Genomic DNA, 20,896 nt, shown 5'->3' on the forward strand with positions numbered 1-20,896 from the left:
CAATAAAAGAGAAATCATACCCGGATCCTATAAGGATTACATGAACCAAACCCGACGAAATAATTTTCTGTATCATTATTACATTGAAAAATAGTGAATAGTTGTCAAAATTAGGGTCGGTTTTGGGTCTGATGAGAAATTTCACAAACCATACCCGACTCCACTTGTTACAACAGAACACATTTGCTCTATTTACAATAAGGCAGTAAATAACTTAAATCTAACAAATTCCAATAATGCAAGACTGTGTAGGCTGCTTGTCCGTTTCCTCAACCACTGGCACCCAATCTTCAGTAATGCAGACTGTCTTGACCCATTCTGTGTTGATGATGATATCAAAATCCATCTACCATTTGGGCAATGAATCGCACCTACTTTAGTATTCCACCTTGGACTAAAACATACCATCAGGGTTTGGTTATTGGATCTGGATCAGAGCCAACTCTCCTCTGTATCTAAAACTTAAGGTTGCAAACAGGCCAATATGAAACAAATCTGGCCTATAGATTGTCAGATCCTTATATTGTATTTCCGAATATTGGTCTGATCTGGAATAAACATGGCCAGAGTACTTGGGATGTATGTAAAAAATAGACAGACGGTTATGGTCGAATTCAATGAAAATCGAACTAAATTAATCTGACTCACTCTATTCCAATAATGCAGACTGTCTTGACCCATTCTCCTGCTTAATCCACCAATGTCATCCCAATCTTATCAGCATCCACGTGGCAAATGCAGATTGTTCATTAGTTGGTCCATGAAATTCTCGGCCTTCAGCTTCTGCTTTTCTCCTATTTAATCCACCAATGTCATCCCAATCTCTGCTCTTTTGTTTTCTCTCCATCGATTACCAATCTCCAAAATTGTGTACAGGAGTCGATGCGTTTAACCGAAGGTACGTACTTATGATTCTCTTTCTTTGATTTTTCTAATTCCCTCACCATCATTGTCTTTTCTCTATCTATAACATAACATAACATGTAGTAGATTCATTCTCTTTTCTGGTGTGTTTTTACCATAAGAGCGGATGGAGGTCGGATCAAGTAATATGCCAAAAACAAAAAAGTTTGTGTTTCAAGATCACCACCATCCATGCATGGCCTCCAACTTTGTGCAATGATTTTTTTTTTTGGGAAAGAAAGTAAATAATCATTAATAACAGGAAGAATTACTTAACCCCAATTAATGGAGTACACCCGGTTATCATGTAGTAGATGAGGTATCACTGCGTGGGTGAACAAAACAAGTGTAAGAAACACTCGAACTGAAACAGTTGATGAAAACTACGATCAGATCCTGCGTGCCCTGCTCCCAACAAACTCAGGCTCCCGATATTAGTGGACCTGCTATTACCCACCAGTACCACCACCTTTTTTTTTTATGACAAAGTTTCCGGACGAAGCGGATAATCTTCAGGTAGGATCACTAACATCCAAGCCCTTACACGGAGTCTACCAATGAAAGGCACACCCCACCAGAGGCAGAGCCACGTTGATGGGAAGGTGGGCACTTGCCAACCCTAACCCATGCAAAACCCTTAAGAGGGATGTGGATTAGGATGGGCAGTGCCCACCAGACCCGCATATAATGTGGGTACTGATGCCCCACCCAAAGGGGGCCAACGACCCCTTTTCGTTTCTCAAACCTCCTATCCCTCATTTTTTTCTTATCCCCTCTCTCTCTCTCCCCGCCTTCCTTGCGGTTGCGAGACTCCACGCCAGATCCGTTCCTCTCTCTCCACAGCGCCCATGATCTGTTCCTCTCTCTCGCTCTCTCTGCCTTCCTTGTGGCTTCGAGACTCCACCTCTGTCTCTCTCGCTGCCCTCTTTGCAGTTGGGTGTTTCCTCTCCTAACTGTGGTCCTCTCTCTCTCTCTCTCTCTCTCTCTCATCAGAAAAGTCATTTTTTTCTTTTTCGACAAGAATCAAAACTGGTTTGGGGTCTGATGGTCGGATCTGTTGTTGGGATGCCAGAAATTTTTGTCCCTTCCTTCCCCATGCTTTCTTCGAGTTCTTACATTTATAATCTTTATTTCTTATTTTTTTCTTTCTTTCATCTATTTCTTATTTGCTCATCTTTCTTTTATTTCTTTCTTGTTTTATTTTATCTATACTCTTCATTTCTGTTTTGTTAAATATTCATTGTAGTCTTTTTGTTTTTTTAGTCAAATATGGATTGCAGTCTTGCTTTTGGGAGAACAGCGAATCGTGTCTCCAGTCATATTCTCATTTATTGACAAGATAAATGTTGTTTTAATTGTTTAATAGAGGTCCTTTCTACCGATTAAATGGTGAATCATGTTCATATTTATGTTCTTTATCTTGAGTGAAGTTGATTGTCATTCCGTTGTGTAATGGATGATGTTTATGTCGATTAAATGGACGAATCATGTTAATAGTCATGTTCTTTATGTCTAGTGAAGATGAATATCGTTCCTTGTTTAATGGAGGCTATTTCTATCGATTTGTTGTTGTTTAAAGGCAATCAAGTGCTCGATCTTTTTTTTTTTTTTGCTTTTTTCTTAAATAGTTGCATTTCAATCGTTCAATTTTAGGGTTCTTTTCTGTTTTAGGGCTACTTTTTGTTTTCTCTTTTGTGGAGTTGGGTTTTAGGCCTATTTTTCTCAATTTTATTTGTCTATGTTCCATTTTATACTATATAATATTTTCCTAACCCTAATTTTTGTTGTTATAATGCAATTGATGCACTGCATGTGTCAATGATTTGTTGCTTCTGTATTTCTTTAAGATCGATCATCTGTTTCAATTTCATATTTTATTCTCTTGGTATTGGCCGTTAATGGTAGATGTTTTTATGGATAAATTGAAAGAATAAAATTGCTATATATTTTTTCTTATCAATTTTTTAAAATTAGCAAAATATATGAATTCTGATGGTTTTTTTTTAAGCATGAATATTATTTAATTAAGGTTTAGTGTCTTTTGTGTGTTTTTTAATTATCATTAGGCTTGAATAATGAATACTTGATTTTGGTTAGAATATTAGGGGTTTATGTCTTTTTTAATTAGCATAAATTAGTATTCCTTTTAAGATTTAAGATATTGATTTGGATTTTTTTCAAATGACATGAATATTCAATTAAGGTTGTAGGGTTTTTTTGTGCTAATTTTCTTTTCAACTATCATTAAACATGATTTCATTAATTCTCTAGGCCTATTTTTTCAAAGAGTACTTGATTTTGGTTATCAAACCCTTAAATCTTTATCTTTTTAGAATTTATATATATATTTGGTTTTCAAATAACATAAATATTTAATTAGGGGTGTTGTTTCTTTTTTTTTCAATTAGAATATCTATTAATGATGTTTGTTAGGATTACAAAAAACTATTTGATCATTTTTTTTAAACATATTGTAAGTATATTTTTTATTATTAATAATATATATATATATATATTTTATTTTATTTTATGTTTGTGCCCACCCTAATTTAAATTCATAGCTCTGCCCACCACTACTTTAACAAAACTCCAAGAAATCTCTATAACCTTCAATCATCCTTTCAAGATGTTAGAGTCTCTCATTTATTTAACATTCTCCTCTTAGCACGATGGCCATCCGTTGAGATTATAATGTCTCCACCCCCATTTGATTAAGAAATCTCTATTCCACCACCTCATATTCCTAATATCGAGCTCTCTAGATTCCTTCGGATGTGAAACTTGATCCATTGGACAAGAATTTTGGATTTAACACCACACTGGCCTGACCAAAGGAAACTTTGAGAACTTTTTCTCGACCATAGAGGGCATAACGAAGATCTCCAAAAAAATGAGATGGGATTCAAAGCAGGGCTTGCTGGACTTGCAAGAAAAGGGAACTTGGCTTAACATGCCTCCAATTTTAGCTTAAAAAAATCATGATTTTACTTCAACAAACCTTAACCTTCAATCCTCCTTTTACTTATGATGGTTAAGGTGATGCAATTCACACCCGTCCTTGTTAATACATACATACGCTCATAAATCTTGAGAAACTGCAGATGCCACGATCGAAGAGAGGAACACATTCTCGATGATCAAAGGTGGTGGGTTCAATCAAAGGGAGATCCTTAATTCTGATGATTATACCATCAAAAAACATGAAAGAAAAATAAAGGAGGAAATGTGATCTCGAAGAGGGGAGTTCCCCAAAAATATCCAAGATACCTTCATCTAGGGCTAAGTCCCCTTTAAACAGATCACAGGAAGATCGAGTCTAGTGTGGATCTAATCCACTACAAACCAAAGCATATACAAAAGCAAATACAGATCGGTTCAAGATGGATCTGATCTCAAACAACCCAAACCAAATCAGCAAGTCCAACACCCAACTAAATGGATCTGATTGATCCAAACAGGAGAGGAACAAGGGATCCAGGTCGATCCGTAATAATTCCTTACCCTTGAAAATTGCTTTGTCCTCAAGGCATGAAATTTGTGTAGCATTGCAACAAGTTGTCCTCAACCTCCCAAGTTGCCTCATCCACTCCATTCCTTGTCCACTAGATCAGTACGTCTACTCGTCTACGTCTCTTTCTAAGTGCGCGTAGTAGTTCCAGTTGAGCAACGACCTCCAAGTCAGGAAGGTTTGGTGTCAACAGTGGAGGCATTATGCAACACAACTTTAACCTTGAGATGTGAAAGACTAGGTGGACGTAGGTCCCTCTAGAAGGTTGAGCTGGTACTTTAGTTGACAGATATGCTATAGCACTAAGTATGGCTCGTAGAACCTGTGGGCGAGTTTGTGCTATCAAGCCCGACAAACTATCATATGTTTGAAGTTTGGGAACCTGAGTATGACCAAGTCACCAACCTCAAACGACCTTGATTTGTGCCTCCTATCATGGGCATGTTTTATGCGGTTCTGGGCTATAATCATCTGATGTTAGAGGATCTATAGAAGCTCAACACGTTCTATCATCTCTCGCTCCATTATTGTAGCTCTCGCAACCCGTCCAACATAGGCTGTGATGGTGAGAGGAATCTTGTCGTACATTGCCTGGAACAGGGTCATCTGGAAGGCCGAGTGTTGGGTAGTGTTATAGGACCATTGCACCCAGGGTATTATCTGAATCCATGAGCGAGGGTGATCCCCAATAAAAGCCCACAAGAAGACCCCAAGACAATGGTTGAGGACCTCAGTCTGGGGATGGTAGGCGGTGCTTATCATCAATCTGGTACCTTGCAAAGCAAAGAACTGTCCATAACATGCTCATAAACATGACATATCTGTCACTGACAATGGTGTGTGGCATACCATACATACGAAAGATATCTCTCACAAACACCTCTGCATTATCCTAGTTGTGTATGGTGTGCCAGTGCTACGAAGTGCTCGTATTTGGATAGTCTATTCGCTACCACAAAAATCAATGTTCTTCCCTTCTCTCCTAAGGGAACATTGATGAAGTCTACCGATATATCCTCTAAAACATGCTCTAGCACCGACAATGATTGTAGAAGACCGATCGGAGATGTTGTCCACGAACTCTCGGACATGACGCTTCATGCTAGCCCACTCAAGCTCTCACTACACCCTAATGTAGGTGTGTTGGTGCGGGAGTGCAGTGGAAGTGTTTTATGAGGATCTTTGTCAGTGAGGAGTCCACCGATACTATAATCTATCAGGGCATGGATCCTTGTTGATGCGCTCATGAATCTCAAGAAACCGTGGATGCCATGATCGAAGGGAGGAACATGTTTCCGACAATTGGAGGTGGTGGTTCAATCGAAGGGAGATCCTCAATCCTGATGAATGTACCCTAAAAAAATATGAAAGGAGAAAACATGATCTCGAGGAGGAGAGTTCCCCAAAATTATCTAAGATACCTTCATTTTGGGGCTAAGTCCCCATTAAATAGTCTAGGGGTGAATCGAGTCTAGTGTGGATCTTATTTAGTACAAACCAAAGCAAATACGGATCGGTCTATGATGGATCCAGTATCAAACAATGCAAACCAAATCAACGAGTACAAAACCCAACTAAGTGAATCTTATTGATCCAAATAAGAAAAAAATGAGAAACGGATCCAGTGGATCCGTAACAGTTTGCATCATCAACTTTGAATCATGGTTTGCATTCTCGGGACTCGAACTCAGATGAGTCAACTCAATAACTTGGGTGAGTCAGAAATTTTTATTTAATTCATTGAAAATAAATAATAATTATGTAATTTATGATACAAAAAAAAATAACATATTTTATGTGATTTATTATATAGTAATAAACATACTTGAAAATTTATATATAGTTAAAATATTAAAAATGGCATTTTCTCTATTTAAAATTAAAAAATAGTGTGTTATTTGGAAAATATCATAATGTAGTTGATGAAACATAAAGATCACATTGTAATCATGATGTTTTATATTCTAAACATAAACTTTTCAGAAAATATAGATAATTGCATAAGAGTTAATTAGATTCATTAAAATTTGGTAAAATGCTAATTTATTATCATTATTTTAGTATTAAATATTATCATTTAATTCTCCCTCTCTTTCTCACTCTCTTTTGAATGCTAATAAATTCTCTTCCTCCTAGTATCAACACCAAATGCAACGTACCAAAACTTGTTTAATGCTTTGAAAAATATTTTGAATTGTCATCCACCGAGTTGTCTCTCTCTCTCTTTAAAAAATATTTTGAATTGTCATCCACCGAGTTGTCTTGCTCAAGAGGGCTGTGGGGTGTGGTTTTATTAAGCCACTAGGAGTTCAGGAGTTTCAGAGCAATATTCTTACTTACGCAGATGATATGATTGTGTTCGGCGTTGGATCCATCGAACAGATGTTAAGAGTCAGGCTCATCATCCTCTTCTTCCTATCGATGTCGGGCCTCTCGCTAAACAATGATAAGTGTTGCATGTCCATGATCAATGTTCCTCCGCATATGCAGGCCATTGGGCAGAAGATCTTTCAGTGTGCCACTTCGGATAAGTTTTTCTCCTACCTTGGTCTGCCGCTTCAGCTCTCACGGATTCCATCAGTTGCTTGGAACGCCACTCTCCAAAAGGTTCAGACTAAAATTTCGACTTGGCAAGCTTCCTACCTTTCGATTGCGGGCAGACTTACTCTTATCAAGCATGTTTTAAATGCGATGCCAGAATTTATTATGTATATGTTCCTTATGTCTGTGGGGATAAATAAGAAGCTCTCTAGAGTATTGACCAGGTTTCTGTGGTCTGGGCAAGGTAACAATAAAAAATGTCACCTTGTGGGTTGGGAAACGATAAGGCTACCGCAGAATAGAGGGGGTTTGGGGATTTCAGACCCTAGGTTAAGAAGTATTGTTCTGGTTGTTAAGCAAAGTTGGCTTGCACATCAATCGGGGTCCCCTTGTGCGAATTTTCTTCAGGCTAAATATGGATCAGTGGAATCTTTGTTTGGGGGTCAGCACGCAATTAGGTCGCCCATTTCGCATCTGCGGAGATCGTGGATTCAAGCTTGGTCTGCTGTGTGGGGTGGTGAGGGCGACGACGTCGCTCAGAGCCAGTTCCTTTGTAGAGCGATCACCCCGAATGGCTCCGTCCGCACTAAAGACACCTACCTTTCTCTCCTTCCGGCAGGTGTGAATCGGTTCCATATGAGAATTATTTGGGGCAAAGGTCCTCCTCCGAGAGCGCGCTTCCTTGCTTGGCTTATTTTGCATGATCGGGTGCAGACGGATAGCTTCCTCAAGTCTATAGGTTTCTGTATTGTGAGTAAATGTGTTCTCTGCGAGAGGGCCGAGGAATCTGCGTTGCACCTATTCTGGGAATGTCAGGTCTTTCAAGATATCTTTAAGGTTACCTGGAATAAACCGGTCGTGTCCGTGCGCCAGGAGTCTTTCGTTGTAGACCTCTTGTGGGGACCCCAACCAGTTCGTAGATGTAAAAGTTGGCGGATCATTTGGAGAACTTGGTTGCTCTCTTCCTGGTGGGCCGTTTGGATGTCGCGCAACAATGCTATTTTCAGGCAGACCCCGGTTAATTTCAACAAGTTAGTAAATTATATTTTGGCGGATGTATACGCATCGTTACGCATATGCCTTCCGGATCTTCAACGCCACTTGCCGCTAAGGCCTCCCCCGGATCCGGACTGATCGCCTCGGTTTTATCTGTATTTTGTTTTTATTTTTGGCTTATGTGTTCTTTGTCTTGTTTGTCGGTTTCAACGGCTGTTGAACCGGTTGTAATGTTGATATCTTTGATTCAGCTCTCTTTATATATATTTTTTAAATCTAGATTTGAAAATTTGAAGGCTTTTAGTTAACGTTTTGAATTTTTAGCAAAACATGCTTTTAGTTAATGGTGTTTCATTCACATGGTAGATAATACTCGGCCGATTCAATCATAAACTCGTCCTTGTCAAAATATGATTATGTAACAGTTTAAATTGCTGATTTTTGTAGCACCATCCTATGACATAGCTTCCAATCAAGTTTCTTCTTCAACAGGTGGACCAGATGAGCATTGTTGAGGATGCTGAGACCACCACTGGCAGAGAATTTTTGGTGGGCCCCATTGTATTGACAATGAGCTGTGGTGATGAAGGTTATGAGCAGTGGTGATTTGGAAGCACAAAAATTTGTGTTTTGACATATCACCTGACCACGAGTAGACATCCAGACTCTCGCGTACCTGCTTAATTTGTTGGTATCTTTTACCTTCAATATATGGCTATCCATCTTTTTCATGAGTACATATTGTAGACCATCGATCTGATGTTGTTTTTGCAGTACAGTACTCCAAAAGATGGCGGACGTGGTATCCTGTGTGCGTGGTATCATCACGACCTTGTGGACGCCCTTAACCGATCATATCATAAATGCCAGAGACCTACACGAGAACTTGCGCCGACTCGAGACCGAGTTGATAGAGTTGGGCCGTCAAAGACAATACGTGCTGACAGAACTGCAAAATCAACGGTCAGATGGAAGTACACCCAAGGCGGAGGTTGAAGACTGGCTGGAAGATGTTAAAGAGATGAGAGAAAGAGTAACAAGGTTCGTTGATGAAGCCCGACAAGACAAGACATGCTTGATGGGTTTGTTTCCCGACTACATGTCCCGTGTCAGGGCGAGTAAGCGTGCTTTGCAGATGGTTGAGGAGGTGGATACACTCAAGAAGAAAAAGGAAGAGTTTCCCCCGAGCTGGACCAACCCTCCCCCTCAACCATCCGAGATTCCTGTAGAACAAATGCTAAGCTGCAGGTCGATGGAAAAAATAAAGGATAGCATATTTAAGTGTCTTGAAAACCATGATGTTGGTATGATTGGAGTTTGGGGGATGGGAGGAGTTGGGAAGACCACTCTAGCCAAGCATATACATAACATAGTCAACGAGAGGCGTATCTTTCGCCATGTCATGTTTGTGACTGTATCGAATAATGAACAGCTTGATTTGAATAGGCTACAGAAAGAGATTTTCCAACAGATACTAACACAAAAAGAAATCTCCAAATGTTCAAGTTTAGATAGCACAGAACTGGCTTCTAGGCACTTGTTCTCAAAGTTGAAAGGGGAAAGGTTTTTCCTAATTCTGGATGACATGTGGGAAAGTCTGGATTTGTTCAAGTTGGGAGTGCCGAATCCGAGCAGAGAAAATCAAAGCAAACTCCTATTGATCACTCGATCTAATGAAGTTTGCCGTGGAATGGGAACCGATGAGGAGATCAAGGTGAACACTCTTGATCATGAGGAAGCCTGGGAATTGTTTTGTGACAAGGCTGGTGAAGTTGCCTTAATGCCTGAGATCAAAACTGTAGCTGAACAAGTCGTTAGAGAGTGTGATGGTCTACCGCTAGCGATTGTCACTGTGGCAAGAGCAATGAGGGGCAAGAATGATACAGTACTATGGAAGAATGCTTTAAGGGAACTTCAGGATTCGGCATCAAGGATCAAGGCTATGGATGACAAGGTCTTCGCACGCCTGAAGTTTAGTTACGATAACTTGAGGAGCAACGAGTTGAGAGAGTGCTTTCTATACTGCTCCATATTTAGCACAACTCTAAAAGAAACCAAACCTAAACTGATAACTCTATGGTGGATAGAAGGGCTTCTTAGTGAGTGTGGAGCTGATCAATATTGCACCCTGGAAGAGGCACAAGAAATTGGGACTTCCATTCTGGAAGAACTAAAAGATGCTTGCGTTGTAGAAATAACCAAAAATAAAGGCCAATCATATGTATATTTGCATGATTTAATGGTGGACTTAGCGTTAAAGATTACAAAGGGTAGATATATTGTAAAAATCCGTAATAATTTTCACAATCAAGACTGGAGAACAGCTAAAAGGATCTCATTGTCATTTTTTGAATTAGGTAGTCTTCCCGAAATTCCAGACTGCCCCAACATCTCTACCATGTTTCTCATGTTCAATACTCCAGGTAGTGTCATTTATGCCCAATTCTTCACCCACATGCATACTCTGCGTGTTCTTCAACTACGAAATATCAGTATCGAGTATCTCCCATCATCAATTGCTGAATTGAATAACCTTGCTTTGCTCAGCATTGACAGTTGTCCCAATCTAAAAGGTTTTCTGCATGTGGAAATACTCCCAAAGCCACTACATTTACCAGAGCTCAAGAATGATGGTTGCAGTAAAGGTACTGTTATACAGGAAGTGAATAATGACAATGACAAAAGTATTGTTCGTCTCTTCCCAAAGTTACAAGTATTACATATGCAAACACTGCCACTACTATCGGAGATCACAAGAAGCCAAGGGGTGACAACGACCGCTACTTTCTCAATATCCTTGCCTTGCATAAGAGAAATTGTTATTCGTGATTGTTCAGAGCTGCGTAACCTCTCTCTAACACCTGGGAGCAAAGCACAATTTAAACACTTGGAAATACTATATGTTATGGGTTGTGAAGCATTAGAGGAGATATTTCATACCGGTGATGAGACTGCAACCACCTGGTTCGTATCGCCTTGCATAAGAAAAATTGGTATTCTGAACTGTCCAAAGCTGCGTCACCTCCCTCTAACACTTGAGAGCAAAGCACAATTTGAACACTTGAAAATACTACATGTTATCGGTTGTCAAGCATTGGAGGAGATATTTCATACCGGTGATGAGTCTGCAACCACCTGGTCAGTGTCCTTGCCTTGCATAAGAGAAATTATTATTAGTGACTGTCCAAAGCTGTGTAACCTCCCTCTAACACTTGGGAGCAAAGCACAATTTAAACACTTGGAAATGCTAAGTATTTGGGGTTGTCAAGCATTGGAGGAAATATTTCATACCGATGATGAGACTGCAACCACCTGGTATGTATTCTTGCCTTGTGTAAGAGAAATTCGTATTAACTGTCCAAAGTTACGTAACCTCCCTCTAAGACTTGGGAGCGAAGCACAATTAGAACACTTGGAAATACTATATGTTAGGGATTGTCATGCATTGAAGGAGATATTTCATATCGGTGATGAGACTGCAACCACCTGGTCCATATCCTTGCCTTCCATAACAGAAATTATGATTAATGACTGTCCAAAGCTACGTAACCTCCCTCTAACACTTGGGAGCAGAGCACAATTTGAACTCTTGAAAATACTACATGTTAGGGGTTGTCAAGCATTGGAGGAGATATTTTTTACCGGTGATGAGAATGCAACCACCCGGTCAGTATCCTTGCCTTGCATAAGACAAATTGTTCTTGATGACTGTCCAAAGCTGCGTAACCTTCCTCTAACTCCTGGGAGCATAGCACAATTTGAACACTTAGAAATACTATTTATTTGGGGTTGTCAAGCATTGGAGGAGATATTTAGTACCGGTGATGAGACTGCAACCACCTGGTCCGTGTCCTTGCCTTGCATAAGTGAAATTATAATTTATGATTGTCCTAAACTGCTCAACATTCCCCTATTTCTTGGAGGTGAAAAAACATTTGGAGCTTTGGAAGAGTTGGATGTTCATGGTTGTGAATCATTGAACTTTCCCCAATTGAAAAAATTAAGACTCTTGGGGCTGTCATCATTGGAGAAAATTTGCAAGGGGATGGCATTTCTCAACTTACCTAGCTTGGAGGAAATTGTTGTCGTAGGATGTCCAAAGCTTCAAAACTTCCTTTGGTTTAAAGATGGACAATTACCACCTAACCTAAAGGTCATTGGAGTAGACGAACAATGGTGGAATGCGTTGGTGTGGAGGGACGACAAAACAAAGAAGGCACTCCAACCGTTTTTGCAATTCATTTCGGACTAAATATGGATCTTCTGAAACAAGGGTCATTTACAGGTACACGCTACATGCTTGATGCGTCTCTTGCAATCTGCTTGGCAAATTTCCTTTTTCTCTACCAGTTCGAGAGTTTTTCTTTTTTTTGGTTTCTGTTTACAGCTTTCCTCTCTGAAAAAGGGAAGCCCCAATGTACAAAAAGAAAAACGTGAAAGATGCCCTACCAAACACAAAGCACCTCTTGCTCCTCCCTTATTTGATGATTAAATTCTCTTACATTTGTTTTTTTTATTAACCCCAAAATGAAAAACAATGCAAAAAGTAGAAGATATTTCCAAGCTGCACATTTGCTTCACCCCTTCTTTGTCTATTGCTCCTCCTTTCTCCATCTATAGATTCCACTGCTAACGTTCGTCTACTGCTCGCTCGTGGAAGAAGCAGCCACAGATGGTCTTATTCCTTCGTCAAGAAGCAGCCAAAGTTTTTCTTCTTCCTCCCTTCGTTATCTACGTCGCTCGATCATCTGCTTCCTCCATTTTTTATCTACCCAAGGTGTTCATCATCTTCTTTTCCTTGCTCCCTCTTCTTTTTTTTTCGTCATCTTTTCATTTAATTGTGATGAATTTTTTCCACCTTTCTGTTTCCCCCTTTTTTGTGTAATAAAAATTATAGAAATCCTTTAGAAAAGCAGGATCACACGTGTTTTCACTTTTCTGTTTCTAGAAATTCACTATCAGTTGTTGTATAGTTGCTTGATCAACAACATTTTCTTCTTGTTTTGTTTTATGTTTTAGGGATTTTGTAATGATTTTTATTTTTCCTCTCTTTTTTGTTTTGTGTTACTTCCCTTTTTGTTTCTAGAAATTCACAATGAGTTGTTGTATGTTTGCATGATCGACAATATTTTCTTCTTCTTTTGTTTAATTTTGAGGGATTTTGTATTGATTTTGATGTTTCCCCTCCTTTTTTTGTGTGTTAATTTGATAGAATCAATCCTTAGAAAAGATGCCCGATTCATTTCATCACTAACCAAAAAACCCAAAGATAAAAGAAACCAAAACACAAAAATAAATCGCCATCTCCCTTAAAAGTCATGGCATCCGCTAGCTCCTGCTAAAACCCTACATAGGCATAACCTGATCGATCGAGATTGAGTTAGTCTGCTCGGCCTGATCGATCGAGATCGTCTCTACTCAGCCAACCCAAAAGAGGAGGAGGAGATCGAGATTGTCTTCTCCATATCCAAAGTTGCAGCCAGATCGACATCGTCTTCCTCATTTGCATTGCTTCTCCCTTATTGATCATCTGCGTAATTTCGTTAAGTAGCCACAAATCGTCTGCTTTTGCCTCCCCCCTTTTTCATCTGCACAAGGTGAGCTTCCTCTTCTTCTTCTTTTTTTTCCTCCTCTTTTTCCTTTTCTTCTTCCTCTTCCTCTTCCTCCTCTTCGTTTTCTTCTTCCTCCTCCTCCTCTTTTTTTTTTCTTCATTTTTCGTTTAACTGTGAGGCATTGTAGCTCCTTTTTGTTTTTCCCTTTTTTTCTGTAAGAATATTTATAGAAAATCATGGTCGGTAGTGTTTAACTTCCTCTTTCTGTTCATGATCTTCAAGGAACACTGTTTTTTGGCTTAGAACTCATCTTTCACGTTGTAACTATGTATTCCTTGTTATTTTCTTAGCATTTTTATAAATTGGTTGAAGTTCTTTTTGAATTTTGGTGGTGACTAAGCCTGAGTGCAGAAATGCAATGCTTGTTGCTTATGAATTTGCAGAGAATGTCCATCCTTTCCTTTATTTATCTTTTTTATCTCACGTGGAGATTTTATCTTATTTTTGCTTTTCATAATTTCCTGATATTATGGAGGCAGAAGAATATTTGAGATTGATATGGCAATTGATGGAAATAGATGAATGACATGCCTTTTCAAATCTGTTTAAATTTTCATAAATTCTATAAATGAGTATATAGAAATCTTTCAGACATGATCAAAAGTGTTTCCCCTTTTCAGTTTCTAGAGATGCATGATCAACAGTATTAACTTGTTTTGTTATTTTTAAGGGATTTTGTACTGAAATAAAACAAGTGGATATGATTTTCAATTGTTTAGCGCATGAACTTTAAGACTCCCAGGCTATGCAAACTGACACGTGAACCTTGTCCATTTTTAATCTGATTCAAGGAGATTAAAATTCGGGCTGTTACATATTATGATGCCACAGATGGTTATATTAATATATTGCCAATATTTTTTTGAAAATATTGCAATATTAATGCCTTAAAGAGAAAAACTTGTTTTAAAAGGTAAAATATTCTGATATCTTCAAATTTCACCAAAAAGAAAGATGGTGTTAACTTATGATATTAAATTATATTTTCAGAACTTGCCTATCATCTTGTTTTTTATTTTTTTAAATATATTCTAAATCACTGCCTTTCTAATTTCAAAGCTTTTTCTACCTTTTACTTTGTTAAATGCCAAGATTGTCTTAAGATTTTCCCAAGATTTACACACACACACACACATAGATATATATATAATCATATTTGCTGCACTTTACTATACTTCATTCTCTCATAGAAATTCATAGATGCGAGTTTCGTCAAATCAATCTAACCCCATAATGTGTTCAGTTGGTTCATTCATTAGGAATTGCACATTGGATCGGGTGGTTTCTACATAAAAAGATGATTTATTTCAATCATAAAATTTTGCTTCTTTTTAGCTCATTGACTTTTGAAGCTTCATTGTATTTGCTATTGTGTTGTCTAAATGTTTACTCGTGATTATAGAAATCTTTTGGTGTTTGAAATTCTGGTTTTTGCATCACAAAATTGACATTTAAGCTTTGTCAAATTTGTTAAGTTACACTTTTATCAGACAATATTTGTTGCCTTTATTGATTTACACTTCTCAAATGTTCAGCTCCTTGTGGACATCTATAGCCAGGAGTATTAGGTGCAGGTATATTGTTGCTACCTTTTTTTCTCATCCTATTGAACAATTGTGTTTCATCCTATTGATCTTAGATTCCGTACTTTGTTGTTAACATTTTTCAGCAATATGAATTTTATTTGGATGTCTTTTTGTTCTTTGGAAGCCTTACACTCCTTTGCATATTGCAATCAAGCGGTAGAGGTACTTGGTAATCATATCTCTGGCTGCTGCAGTAAGCATGTCTAATTTTTTCTCCTTGTGGGTTATTTTTTGTGCAATTTTTAAAAAAGAATTTGACATGGTTGGGTGTTTAATCCCCAGCCTAATGTCGAATGAACAAAAACCCACATGTACAAGCATCCTGTTAACTTGTTGGGGTTCTGTTTGTTCTCAATGTTACTTCTTAAGGACTTGTTTCAAGGGACCAAAGCATTGTTATGGTCACACTATTTGAGTTTACTTGCCAACAAGTGCCTCTTTAATTTTTCTTTTGTTCTTGGACCTTAGAATCAAGCTCTTGACTGCAAAACTATTTACACAGTATTGGATATCTTCTATAGAATGTCCTCAAATAGGAATTAGAATAAGTGGAGAGATCTTTCTTCTTTTTATATAATTCCACACACCAATCAACTAGAGGTAAAAATACCATCACCAACACTAGAGATAAACTTTAAGAGTGAAATTCGCCCACAATTGTACTCTTGGTTAAGTCACAAACTTGTCTTCTGGGGTTCAACCACGAGTCTGGTAACTCTGAGCTTTCAACCCTCTCCCCTAGCTAAGAGGACCTCGATCACAAGGGATACACTCTTATCAATACCATTGTTTATATAAAATTCTCTTAATGGCTTTCAGAACACACTTGCAGCTTCAACTTTAATTCTTTGTAAATGGATGGACACATATGGAGTTGGATATCAAAGATGCAGTTTATGACATCACGAAGATTTGGTCAACTTTATGGTTCAGTTTCCATGCAGATGGATTCTTGATTAAGTTTAAAAAATCATGCGTTTAGACCATATATCTTGATTGTTTTAGTGAAACCAAGAATTCTTCAAAAACTTCCAAGTGTGTTGTGCATGAAGATCTAAGGGCCCAAAAGGGGGCTTTGTTTCACTTCATTCTTTCTGACATGGATGAAGAATTTTATGTTAGTGAGTCAAACTTGCTCGATTAATATGGGGTCTAGCTTGGGTCTCTTTCAAGTGGATGAAGCACTGAATAGAGCAGCCTCTTAAGTTCTGTGTGACTTCTACCAATGTTTGTATTTTGGTTGAGCAGAGAATAGGGAATTTAGTAATTTACATATAATGATATGCTTTATGTTCTGTCTGAGCTTCTTAAATAGCTTGATTGTTTGAAGTAGTTGTTGTTTTGCCATTTGAAGTAGTTGTTTTGCCATTCTAAAACTGTAATTGTTTACTGGTTTATGTATAATGATCTGATGCACTCCTGCAAATAGTTGGAATAAAATTTTTAGATTTTCACATTGTGCATTAAAACCACAAAATGCATAACAAAAACGCATAAGAGGCATGCCGTAACAAAAAACACATAAGAGGTAAACACGTAAGCTTCATGCCTTGATAAAATGTTACATTCAAAAGGACCATGTGTAAGTCATTGGCATCATGTTACATTTTATCTACATGCGACTTGAATGAGGCCTTTTTTAGTTTCTCTAACTTGACAAGTCAATCCATGCATTGAGGTAAGCATGAGTCATTATACTCTCATCAATCATGTACTTAAATGACATGCATAATGTCTGCTCCTACCACAAGCATTTTGATGTTATATTGAGCCACTAACTCAACAACGCTGCTTCTAATATCTTTAGAGTCTAGGATTAATTTTTCTCAGCCTTTACCTGCGTAAATAAAATTCTGAATGGATTTTTGCATAGCAGTTCCACTTTTCCTTTTACTATATCACTCTTAACAAAAATTCTGTTTCTAGTGTCCACTGTTGAATCCCTCCACTTGGTATGTGTTAAAATATGTGTACACATATATGTATATATATATATATGTGTGTGTGTGTGTGTGTGTGTGTGTGCAATACCCGATAGGGGTATTTTTGTCTTTTTGCATTAGCTACATAGTTGTTTTTAGAAAACAACTATTTATTTTTAGAATTAGTTTATATTTTTTATTTTTTGTTTTTTGTTTTTATTTCATGCAAGTGGGGGCCCCACATAGATTCGTTGGGGCCTCCAACGGTCACAAATGTGACCGTTGGGGGCTCCCAACGTCTCTATGGGGAGCCCCTTTTGGCCTTTCCTTTTCCTGTCTTCTTTGTGCATAAATAGGGGTTGCTCTCCTTGTATTCTCCATGGCCTTTAGGCCCTCATTCAATAAATTATGTGCAACTTATGCCTCTTCGTAGGCTTCTTGTGATGTCCCTTAGTGGACCATTGTGTTATTCCTCATTATGAGGTTATGCTTGTCCAATGTTGGACCTTTTGAATGCATTATGCATTCTTGTAACTCATTTACGCATGCTTTCTAACAGCATGTTCATCCCAAGTTTTATGTTGCCATTGAAGTTCTACATTCTTGAAAGTTAAAAGTGATTAAATTGATGTTTTAAAGTTCAATCTGTTATGCTGTGATAATTATATGTTTTTCAAGTATTTTTTCATAATGTAATTGCATTTTTGAATTGATATAAAAAATGTATAGTTAGCAGCATGCACACAAATTGCCAAAAAAAAAATAAAGGTAGTTTCTCTCATCTGACTTAGCATGGCAGGCTGTGATTAACAACACATACTATGCAACTGCATGCATGCGATCCCAGGTTGAAGAATGCATGTTTTTATCTACTTGATGAATATGGGCGCAAAGTAAAAATAGGATATCTGGATTACTTGATGTTGGGTTGAGTTGTTTCATACTTCTTAAAAGAGTGTAGACAGTTATATGCTTGCACAATCTACATTATTTTAATTGCTTTCATTGACTTTTTCTGAAGTAAGCTTATGAATATTGTGTGAATGTGTGAAGGTTGCCTTGGAAGAGTAAACCCGATTGCCTGACGTCAATGGGATTTAAGAATTGAAAGATGTGGACCGTGGTGTGAAAATTATGGAAAATAGGATTTCTCTTACTGTTTGGAGTTCCTCACATAGAAATGTTTTTTTTTTTTTTTGAGAAAAACATGGAAATGTTCTTCAACCAGAAGTTGCTTGTAAATTGTGTATGAATAATTGACACTGTTTTCTTTGGTGATATGTGGTGTCGGAATGCAAAATAAAGCAGTTGCTTTTAAGGTGGCATTTCAACATTGGAAATCAAGAATACAACTTCATGACATTGTTAAGATTTCATGCTAAAGAATTACATGGTATTGCACACACTGTTTACCAGTTGGAAAAACCCATTTTTCTTGTGCTTTGTCCATCTTAGCTTTGATATCAAAGATTCTGTTTATGACATCACGAAGATTTGGTCAACTTTATGGTTCAGTTTCCATGCAAATGGGTTTCTTGATCAAGTTTTAAAAATCATGCCTTTTGGCCATATATCTTGATTGTTTTGGTGAAACCAAGAATTCTTCAAAAACTTCCCAGTGTGTTGTGCATGAAGACCTAAGGGGCCACAAGGGGGCTTTGTTTCACTTCATTCTTTCTGACATGGATGAAGAATTTTATGTTTGTGAGTCAAACATGCTGGATTGATATGGGGTTTAGCTTGGGTCTCTTTCAAGTGGATGAAGCACTTAACAGAGCAGCCTCTTAAGTTCTGTGTGACTTCTACCAATGCTTGTGTTTTGGATGAGCAGAGAACAGGGAATTTACGTATAATGATCTGCTTTCTGTTCTGTCTGAGCTTCTTAAATAGCTTGATTGTTTGAAATAGTTGTTGTTTTGCCATTTGACGTAGTTGTTTTTTCATTCTAAAATTATAATTGTTTACAGGTTTATGTATAATGATCTGATGCACTCCTGCAAATAGTTGGAATAAAATTTTCACATTTTTACATTTTCACATTATGCATTAAAACCACAAAATGCATGATAAAAACACATGAGAGGCATGCCGTAACAAATAACACAAAAGAGGTAAACACGTAAGCTTATGCCTTGATAAAAATGTTACATTCAAAAGGACCATGTGTAAGTCATTGGCATCATGTTACATTTTATCTACATGCGACTGGAATGAGGCTTTTTTTTAGTTTCTCTAACATGAAAAGTCAATCCATGCATTGAGGTAAGCATATGAGTCATTATACTTTCATCAATGATGAACTTAAACAACTTGCATAATGTCTGCTTCTATCACAAGCATTTTGATGTTATACTGAGCCACCAACTCAACAACGCTGCTTCTATTATCAATATTAATTTTTCTCAGCCTTTACCTGCATAAATAAAATTCTGAATAGATTTTTGCATAGCAGTTCCGCTTTTCCTTTTACTATATCACTCTTCACAAAAATTCTGAATGAATGGGTTGTCTGTTTCTAGTGTCCACTGTTGAATCCCTCCACTTGGTATGTTCATGCCAAGTTTTATGTTGCCATTGAGGTTCTACATTCTTGAAAGTTAAAAGTGATTAAATTGATGTTTTGAAGTTCAATCTGTTATGCCGTGATAATTATCTGTTTTTCAAGTATTTTTTCATAATGTAATTGCAATTTTTAACACAAATTGCCAAAAAAGAACGTAATGGTAGTTTCTCTCATCTGACTTAACATGGCAGGCTGTGATTAACAACACATACTATGCAACTGCATGCATGCCATCCGAGGTTGAAGAACACACATGTTTTTATCTAGTGCTTGTTTTTGTCTACTTGATGGATATGGGCGCAAAGTAAAAATAGGATATCTGGATACAATACCAACTGCTTGTTTTTATCTACTTGATGTTGGGTTGAGTTGTTTCAATGTCCTACTTCTTAAAAGAGTGTAGACAGTTTTATGCTTGCACAATCTACACTATTTTAATTGCTTTCAATGACTTTTTCTGAAGGTTATGAATATTGTGTGAATGTGTGAAGGTTGCATTGGAAGAGTAAATCTGATCGCCCTGACATCAGTGGCATTTAAGAATTGAAAGATGTGGACCGTATTGTGAAAATTATGGAAAATAGGATTTCTCTTACTGTTTGGAGTTCCTAACATAGAAATTTTTTTTTTTTTTGAGAAAAACATGGAAATGTTTTTCAACCAGAAGTTGCTGGTAAATTGTGTATGAATAATTGAGACTGTTTTCTTTGGTGATATGTGGTGTCAGAGTGCAAAATAAAGCAGTTGCTTTTAAGGTGGCATTTCAACATTGGAAATCAAGAATACAACTTCATGACATTGTTAAGATTTCATGTTAAAGAATTATATACATGGTATTGCACACACCGTTTACCAGTTAGAAAAACCCATTTTTCTTGTGCTTTTTCCATCTTAGCTTTGATTTTACACATTTATATTAATAGATTCATATTTATGTTTATAATTAAACACCCACAGTTTATATATATATATATATATATATATATATATAGGTAATATTTTATATATTTATTGGCATGTCTATTAGTGATGGCTTAAACTGTCACTAATGATCTTCTTTGATAAAACATATTTAGTGACATTATAAACCGTCATTATTGAATAAAGAGATCTTGTGACAGTTAAACATGTCTCTAAAGGTGTCTGCTAATAGCAATGGAAATTACCCTCACTAAATCTACACAATAGTGACAGTCAGTTACTGTCGCTAGATGTTTTTAGTGATGGCTGCTCTCGTGCTGGTTGCTATACAATAGTGACACCCA

The 20,896-nt window shown here is 37.4% G+C and overlaps 2 protein-coding genes across 10 annotated transcripts in view; both read left to right on the forward strand.

Annotated features, from left to right (window-relative positions):
- The window catches only part of LOC149830988 (putative disease resistance protein At4g10780), a 243,302-nt gene extending 222,895 nt beyond the window's left edge, over positions 1–20,407 (forward strand). For 5 of the 9 annotated variants that reach the window (XM_090013588.1, XM_090013591.1, XM_090013589.1 and 2 more), the window contains 2 exons: positions 15,096–15,134; positions 20,095–20,407. The gene's annotated coding sequence lies outside the window, so the exon portion shown is untranslated. Of the gene's footprint in view, positions 1–15,080; positions 15,135–20,094 lie in introns of all 9 variants that reach the window. The other 4 variants (XM_090013593.1, XM_090013595.1, XM_090013594.1 and 1 more) reach the window with 4 other exon arrangements.
- Positions 841–18,442, forward strand: LOC149830991 (putative disease resistance protein At5g63020). The gene is made up of 3 exons (XM_090013587.1): positions 841–898; positions 6,756–12,233; positions 18,122–18,442. The coding sequence occupies exon 2, from the start codon at positions 8,739–8,741 to the stop codon at positions 12,198–12,200; it is 3,462 nt and encodes a 1,153-aa protein (XP_089869713.1). The 5' UTR covers positions 841–898; positions 6,756–8,738; the 3' UTR covers positions 12,201–12,233; positions 18,122–18,442.
- Positions 20,408–20,896: the final 489 nt, after the last annotated feature.

This window comes from Nuphar pumila, chromosome 7, assembly GCF_984573655.1.
Source record: "Nuphar pumila chromosome 7, dmNupPumi1.hap1.1, whole genome shotgun sequence".
NCBI classification, from domain to species: Eukaryota; Viridiplantae; Streptophyta; class Magnoliopsida; order Nymphaeales; family Nymphaeaceae; genus Nuphar; species Nuphar pumila.